Raw genomic sequence first — 9,153 nt, 5'->3', positions numbered from 1 at the left:
CTTTTTTTTTTTTAAATAATCTCCAAAGGTCTTCTAGCATCCCACATGTTAACACAGGCACTTACGCTTCATCCTGTGATATCACTGTCCAAAAGATAGCACATCAATACCATCCAGGTTTTAAAACATTTTATTTGCATATTAAAAAAATTGTGCATTCCAATAATTAAAATCATTTGAACAAAAAAAAATGGCACTCGATTAACTGCATTTTACAGCTCGCAGGACCTTGGTACAGCTTTGCATTTATTCGTGTGTTACTAGTTTACTGTAGTCCCACCCAAGTTCTTCTTTCATCAACATGCAAGCTCTTTCATGCCACCAGGACCAAACCCAGACAGGCAGATGGAAAGGCAGCGCGCCTTCATTCAGTGTCAGTAGTTCTCTCTATTTTTTGATGTGAAAGGGGCAGTACAGTCATTTAAACTTTATCCAACCTCTTTGCATCTTACAAAGTTAAACAGCTAAAAGAAGTAAAATAAGAAGGCAATGCTTGTGGAATGTACAGTGCATAATTTGGAAGGGCAGATTTCATTACGATTCACCCGCTTGCTTCTCCTGTTCAATTGCTGGAAGAGAGGAAAAAAATAAGAATTTTAAAAATAAAGATGGAGTACTTGACTTTTTTAAAATATAAACTTTACATTTTTATGGAATATAGAAATCAACTGTAGATTTATAAAATTGGTAGAAAATTATCTTTATTGTAAAATGTTCTACATGTAACTTTACAGTGGTTCAGATATTTTATATCTATTCAGTAATCATACACATATTTCACATAATGTATATGTATAAAAACTGTCTCTCTACCCTGTCTTTATCTTTTCCTTGCCTTTTCCCTCTCCCTGTTAAATTATACATACTTACTTTCTTTTGAAGGCAGTGGATTTTTCTCTTGCGTTTCTGTTTTCTTCAATTTAGTCTTGTCAAATTTCTCAATTTCAGCCATATCTGGTTTGTCGGACATTTTTGCAGATTAATCTGTACGCGGAAAGGAAAGACAGTTAAGACTCCTCCACCTTTTATTCAGAAATGCGTTACTCACTCCTTGATCTCCAGCCAGCAACCCCGCCTCCCGTCTTAAACTCCCTCTTTAAGAGGTACGTAATAGCCTCTTTTTTTTTGTAATAAGATATATATTCAGCGAAATAAAATTCATCGTGTAATATGTGGGGTGAAATGGTATGTACAAATCTAGCCAAGGCTGATTAAGGAGTTTAAAACAAAATCAATGCAGGAAATACGTTGTTTTATCATCAGATCATTTTTTTAAAGTGGAAATGTAATCCATTATCAAAACAATTGCCTATTGTTGAGACTGTTTTCTTCTCATTAAAATCTCTTCAATATTTCCACGTTGTTCTGAAGAGAACAATAGGAGGAAGGTGCCTGGAAGAGGCTATTTATCTTTAAAAAAAGATTTAATGCCCACACAGAAATTTAAAAATGTAAAATAATGCCAATGCCAAGCAAGTGGACTATGCTAATCACATTCTCCACCTTGGGGTCTGTCTGTCTGCTCTTTCTTCCCTTAGCACATTTGGATGAAGTCCTGCATTCTTTTCTCCTCACAAAGAACTGCAGCTGCAGTCTGAGAAGCTCAAACCACCGCCCTTGCTCTCTTCGCTGCCTTTCTCCTTCTCAGCAATGCAGCCACAGATACAACGCTGCCTGGATTTAAACAAAGATTTTCTTGTACAGAGGCACACACAAACACTCACACCCTCTTTCAGCCGCTGAAGGTTTAAACAATACAACCTCCCTTTGCTCTCCTCCCTGTATTAGGAGTTTGAGATTTTAGCACACATCTGCTTGTAGTAAATTCCCTTCTAAATAGCAGGGAAGGAAGAAGTAATGCGTAGATCAACAAAATCTCCTGTTGTTGGGTCACAGCTACTAAAATATTCAATTAGTGTCGACAAAGATGCCAGCTTTTTTTGTCAAGCCAGAACAAAGGAAATCGAGAGGGCTTCCCCCATTCTTTCCTTAGACTCGCATTTAACATTTTCACTCAATCTGTCCAACTTTAACGACGCCACTAGTCTTAACCACTGGCTTACAATTAAAATCTCTTGGGTGCATTTGAAAGCATCAGGAATATTCCATCCTGAAATTTAGTAACAAAGCAAAGGGTGTTGAAGAAGGACTTGGGTTAAAAAATCCACACTCATCAGCACAGACATGGAGAAATGCAAGCTAATAAAAGGGGAGAGCGAGGGAAAGAAAACCATAGTTGAAATATAAATTGTATCCTCACCACTGATGTTCTGCACGGAAGTAACTCTAGTCTTTGCAGCTGCTGCTCTGGACTGTAGTATAAGCGCTTTCTCTGCATGAGCAGTTATATCCTCACTTCTATGCAAATGAGAGTGATGTCATTTTAGTCCGCTTTAACCCTTTCACTACTCTCCCACTTCCTTGCTTCCTTTTTTATGTTGTTATTATTAATTATTATTATTTATTACACCGTGCTAAAAAAGCAAAAGCCGGCAACCAGCTCCCCCATGGAAAGCATTATTTTTGTAGACAGCTGTCCCTGAAAAGAATGTTAGGGAATTTGTGGGTGTGAGATTCGTACTAATGCCCAACTATCACAAGGAAAGGCCTGTTGTAGCAGCTAGGACATGACACGCACCCCCGTACTAGAAAACGGGCATCGTAAATGCGCAGCAAACCAATACAACACAGGGGGATGCTATCTCTGTGGTCCTAATGTAATGATGGAAGGCGGGAGGGGAGTGAAATGACAATGTGTGTCACTCCATGGTTCCCCTTCATGTCGGTGTGAAAGGATTTTCCCCTTGTATTTTTGTTTGCAGCGATTATTATCTTCTGGCCCTTGAACACTGTCTGACATCAGGTGGGTTATTGCATTTGGTGCTAAAATCCCAGCTCCGGGGGGAGGGGGGGGGCGGAATCCCATTTTAAAATCACTCTAGTTAGAACAATACCTTTTTAACAGATGATAACTCTGGGTCATATCATGCCACCCATTATTAAGCAGACATCTCAGTTGAAATTAATGGGAAGTTTTGCTTCAAAAATCAATGGCAACAATATGCTGGCTCCAGAAAATAGCATAACAAAGTGCTTACTGTTTGTAATTGCTGCTTTTCTTTCTTCATTTTTACTTCCTCTTAGTGTGTCTGAAGGCGGGAGGGTCCAGTGATAGCTGTTTTTGTACATTTTGCAGAGAAACTGCAGCCATGTTGTGACCATATTGTGCTGCATTTCCAAAACCCTGGTATATTTTTGCTCAAACTTTTTGTGGATTTCTTTTTGTTGAGCAATAGTTTCTTACTGCTCATGTTACTCAAATTTCCTCGCTTACAAAACCTCATCTCTATCAGATAACAGACTCCAGGAACTGCCCCCCTGCTGTCCTTGCGATTGTGCTGCGAGTGAAAGAAAGAAATCATACAGGCAGGCTTTCTCGCAGCTTCAGCAGACAATAGCTCTAAGGAGACCCCGACTTGCCCCTCTCCACCCCTAGCTCCATTCACTACAGCTGGGTTATCACAAACCATGCATCGCCTTGTGTGCTTCAAGTTCTGATTCTTTGTGGTTGGAGGGCAGACAGAGGCATGGTATATGGATTTCCACAATACTAGGCCTCAGCTAAGCAAAGCCTGGGACCTCTCCATGCTGTATATTTCAAGCTTCCCTGCACCAAGCATTGCAAACATAAGCAGCACATCTAAAGGAGTAAAATGATCCATTTGTGAGAACACGAGGGTCTAGATGTTTGGGTAATTTTTGGATATGGGGGAGGGGAGGATGGCTGGAATATTGTTTCTGTGTATACAGGATTGGACAATGCGCCAAACTATCCATGCAAAAATACATAGAAGCGAAAAAGTTCAGTTAAATCTCTGAATTTTAACTATCCTGATTCATTGTCTCCTGGAAAATGGGGGAAAGGGAGTTTCACAGTTCACACCAAAGGGGCAAGGTTTGTGGGGTCCTGAATGTGTATGTGGAAATTCATTTAATCTTCGCTGATCCTGGGACATCTATTTGGAGACCCATGCTGCCCGCTGTGTTGCTCCTTGGCCCCACGCCCTGGCAACCTCTGTGTGTGTATGTGTGTTGGAGGGCATTTGAAGCCACAATTCCTAAGCAGCATTAATTTACACTAGTTAATTAATTAGCCTCTTAGAGTTGGTTGGGTAACTCCCACCTTTTCATGCTCTCTGTATGTATAAATATCTCCTCACTATATGTTCCATTCTATGCATCCGGAGAAGTGTAGCCCACGAAAGCTTATGCTCAAATAAATTAGTCTCTAAGGTGCCACAAGTACTCCTGTTCTTAATTTACACTGGTCATTATGAATAAATCTATGCCAGTTCCTGAGGGGAGCATGCCACACAGAGTGGCTGCTAAATGGCTTTGCCTTCACCTATTACCAGGCAGGCTCCATAAAATCCACAGTCTTAATTTCACAGGGAGAAATCCTGGCCCCATTGGAGTCCCAGCAAAAGTCTCGTAGACTTCACTAGGGCCAGGATTTAACTCATATTGTTCACACAGGAGGCAATCCCATGTATGGGGGCAAAAAGGGTCAAGAAATTGTTTCCATGATCTGGGAAACACACAAGACTGAAGGCCAAAGGAACTGTTTAGAAAAGAAATGGAAAAGAACATACAGTACTAAAGTCTCTTGAGAAATGGTTGGGACATAGATGTTTATTCTAGCTTTTCATAATAAAAGGATCCTGGAATATTTTCTTTATTAAACAGAAAGCAACTTTGCTAATATGTGAGCAAGATTTATAGGATAGCATTATGATTATTTCATTACTTCCAAATTTTGTGAACGTTGAATCTTGTAAATCTGAATAATTAAAATATTCCAATTATTAGCCTATCTTTTTCTACAGGGTATGAAGTCCATTATGGCTCTACAATCTCAGATCTTTGGGCTTTCAAAAGAATCTTTGTAACCACTGAAATGAATGTTGCTAAAGAGTTGAGTGCAAATTTTTCTTGAAAATTCCCTGAGCAGACTGCCTATTTCTTCACTTCTTTGGCTCCAGCAAACACTTATGCATGTGCTTATCTGTAAGTATGTGAGTGATCTCATTGTACTCTCATTGACTTCAATGGGAATACTCATGTGCTTAGAGCTAGGCATGTGTGTGAGCGTTTACCGGATTTGGGCCTGTATTTCTGAAAGCAGTTGGCCCAGTGGCAGGTACCTCATCTTTTGTTTCTTAGTTTGGGACAGATGCCCAGCTGGCATAAATCAGAGGAGCTCCATTGATTTCCGTGGTGATTTATACCCACTGAGTATCTAGCCCAAATTTAGATTCAGTTATGGTTCCGAATGCCAGAGCCATGCTAGGGCTCTAGTCTTTCAGCTTCAACTTGCCACCCTCCCTAGTCCTGCCTACTCCCATGCACTCAGGCTGGGATATTTAGAATCTACTCCTATGATAAATATCGAAAGCCTGTTTATTGTAATACACTTATGACCTGATGCTGACATTTTTCTCCCATTGAAATGAATGTGCTTATTGAGTAATGGCAGGAAATAAACTGGAAGTAATTTCTGACTGTAAATGTATCTCTATAGGGCATATTTTATTAGTGATGGGAGTTACAGAATTTGTGTACCTTAGTGCCATACTTTTTAGGTATATTGTGACTGTGAGAAAGGTGCTTGATCATCCAGTACTAATCCATTGCAAAATACTCTAGGGGACAGGAAACTTCAAAGTGCACTTGAAGGTACCAATGCAAAGCTCATAAATAGACCAACCAGGACATAGTCTGTATTGGATAGCTGGCTTAGAAATTCTCATTCTGGATATTGATGATCTGTTAAATTTTTCATTACTTCATTAGGTTTTGTCATCAATTTCTTCTCCTGATTTTTTAAAAAATTTAAATCAATACATCTTCAGTGATGTAATGCCTCATTGGACATGCATTCTGGTAGCTGTTTGCATGTTAAAGGCATGCACTTTTCAGCATGTTAGACAGGAGTTGGCCTCATGCTAATTTAGTGTGCTGTAACTCAATGAAGGAACAAAAACACAGAGGCTGCAAATCCTGTCTTGTGTTTTTGCTAGTTGTAACAGGACAAATAGTGAATGGTGATAATAATTCAGAGCCCTCATGCATCATTTCATATGTCCAAAGCATTGTACAAATATAACATCACCCAAATATTAACACCCTCTTTAAGGTAAATATTGCCCTTATTTTGCAGACTGGGAAGCAGAGATGCTAAATGACTTGCCCAGGGCAAAGCAGCAAGGGCCCAGTCTGAAATCCACTGAAATCAATGAAAGTATCTCCACTTGGGAGTATGTCATTGACTTCAATGGGTGCTGGATCAGGCCCCAGTCAGTGGCAGTCAGAGATGTGATTAAAATTCAAGACTTGCAACCTGGTACTAATTCCTCCAGACTGTGTCTGAGTTAATTAAAACACATATACATGGAAGTAATTATAGTAAAAATGAGGAACGAGAAATATCTATGTGACACAGTGGCAGAGATTAATTCCCATGTCATTTAGTCCGTTATAATGGAAAGAGTGCTCACTGGCACAATAAATAAATGAATGAATAAAAACGAAATCTGCATATAAATTTCTCCATCATCTGGCAAGTAAACTTAGAGAAGAGCAACCAAGTGATTGGTTGTCCAGGATTTGAACTTCACATGAGAAATCTTATTCTCAGATGACTTTAATTGTCTGTCAGAACTTACTTTCTCTGCAGTTTGCAAAAAAGGTTACATAGAACCAGGAGTTGGCAATGAGAATTGAAAATGTAAATAAGAAGATGCTCACGTGTTGCAATTTTTTAAGTCTCTGCTAGACTAACAATGCTCCTTGTTGTAGGCTGAGTACTTGCTGACACCATTATTTTGCTATTATGATATAATTGAATAAAGCACTTAAATACAACACTCAATACATCCCTTTTTATATTTCACTCTACTTGGTACTAATTCCAGCAGGTTATTGAGACACTCAAAACGTGTCCAAATCTTTTTTTTTAGGTAGATATAAAAGTATTCGTTTAACAGGCTATTTAAAGGGGCATACTATTTTTTCACAGGTTTAATTCCAAAAGAGCAGTTACAAAATGCCTCCTCCCAGTGCTAATTGGCTTTACAAATAATGTAGTCTCCTTTTTGTTGGGCCAGATGATGGAAAGTTCGCAACAGGCCATGACATTAATAAGGTAAAACTCATGGGGTAGCAACAGAGGGTTTAGGAAACTGAGGTTTATCTCTTGGAGTTCAAGGGCTTCCACAGGCTCTCATGGAGGGAGGAGGCTGCTGAGGCTCCCTTCTGCGTCTGTGTCTGGGTTTGCTTCCTTCCCTTTTGTCTGCATAGGTGAGCCCGTATTTCAATATGCACAAATAACAATACAAAGAAGTTGTTTAGGAAATAAGCCATTGTGACACGCTGATTAGAACGTTCTCTGCATACAGTCTAAAACCAAGGGCAGACAGTAAGAAGGCACTGAACTCTAGTTTTCAACTTCTGATGGAAGAGAGTTGTTTTCTTCTCACATTCTTCTGTCTGTTACGTACACAGCAGAGGGAAGGAAAGGTGGGTGCTACATTTTGGTGGGAGTATTTTACTGGCTGAAGTGTTTGTAAATACTGTACTGAGTTTAAAATTTATCTAAAAACTGTGTATTTTTGTTATGCAAAGTATCTGAAAGAAAAGTAAACAAAACACTTCCAGGAAATCTCCTGTCAAGTCATTCTTCTCTTTCAATTTATGTGTGTGAATATAATGCTTTTGAAAGCATTGGTATAGTGCATGAAGGTATTGTGCAGACTTTACCATACAGCTCTGCTAATGCACCTCAGTCCTAACTAACAATACCCTTGCAATTCCAGTGCCAGGCCTCTCCTATGTAGTGGCTGCTAATCATATCCTGTGTATGTGTCAACACAGAATACAATTAGAAATCGGAGGCAAATGAAATGTGACTACATAAAACATATAGAGTAAGGGTGGGGAAGAGAGGGAGATTGGACCTTTATGTGACCATTGAATATGGTTCCCTATCTATGTAAAGATAAAGCTGGCTTTGCCTCCAAAATACCACAGCCTTTTTGTTGAACATATAAACAAATCAATATACCTGTATGTAAATGACAGGAAAAGAATTCTTATCACAACTTCCTTGGAAAGGGGATGGCCAAAATTAACACAAGGGAAGAAACAATAGCCAGTGGCACTAGACAGACTTCACTGGGAGTTAGGTGTCTAAATACCTTTGAGGATATGGGTCTACATACATAAGTGGTCCTAACTAGTACTATGAGATTTTTATGTTTTTAAAGTAGTACCATCTCTTATATTATAGGCACTCCAAGCCTTATACATTTGCTGTCTGGTTTTACTCACCCTGTGGTATAGTCCTGATTCTTCCGCTATTACTAAGATTCTTCCTTTTGTAGCAAGTTGCAAACATAATAACCAATTGTGCAGGGTAAGTTAGAGGGGAAGGTTCTATAGAAAGAGTCCAAGGGACTCTAGGTTTCCTCAAGCAAACACCACAAGCAGCATAGTTTTTTTTTAAGGGGATTTCTTGAGGAGGGATGGAGGCAGGGAGGGGAGTCTGACTGCTTTGTCACTGCAGTCAGGAGTCAGAAAAGTGTATCGTTCGGGATATGATCAGTACAGTTCTTTCTTGGAACTGGCAAGTGTTGGGTCCCCATGTTTATCTTTCAAGGGAGAGGGCTTTTTCATGATGTTACACAAGAGTGCAGTCTTAGATGCCTGCTGGGAAGGGGAACTGTTGAGCAAAGTCACAAGTTTGTTTCTTTGGGGGGGATGGGGATGGAGAGGGGTTGTTTTCTTTGAGATACAAGATTGGCATGTGCCTGGGGCTGGCCCTGAAATTGTACATGTCTTGTGTTTTCAAGCAGGGCTAAAGATTGTTTGTCACTGGGGGGAGAAGGGGGGGAATGACATTGTTCTGCAGAAAGCACTATTTTTTTGTATAGAGCTATCGTTTCAACTTATTCATGCAGCACAATAAGGGCCAATGCCAGAGGTTAGTGATTGTGAATGCTTGTGACTTTTATTTTTAAAACTTCCCGTTTAGAGAAGTAAACCTACACACGAAAATACCAGGAAGGGAACTTGTTGTTCAGGCCAAAAAGTTGG

The 9,153-nt window shown here is 39.6% G+C and overlaps 1 protein-coding gene across 1 annotated transcript; it reads right to left on the bottom strand.

Moving 5' to 3' along the window:
* Positions 1–344: 344 nt before the first annotated feature.
* On the bottom strand, positions 345–2,358 carry LOC113406228 (thymosin beta-4). The gene is made up of 3 exons (XM_026649604.2): positions 2,261–2,358; positions 871–984; positions 345–569 (listed from the first exon to the last, which is right to left on the bottom strand). The coding sequence occupies exons 2-3, from the start codon at positions 968–970 to the stop codon at positions 535–537; spliced, it is 135 nt and encodes a 44-aa protein (XP_026505389.1). The 5' UTR covers positions 971–984; positions 2,261–2,358; the 3' UTR covers positions 345–534.
* Positions 2,359–9,153: the final 6,795 nt, after the last annotated feature.

The sequence above is a fragment of the Terrapene carolina genome, unplaced genomic scaffold (assembly GCF_002925995.2).
Source record: "Terrapene carolina triunguis isolate 2854851 unplaced genomic scaffold, T_m_triunguis-2.0 Scaffold23, whole genome shotgun sequence".
Classification (NCBI taxonomy): Eukaryota; Metazoa; Chordata; order Testudines; family Emydidae; genus Terrapene; species Terrapene triunguis.
This window is presented reverse-complemented; position numbering and strand designations above follow the sequence as displayed.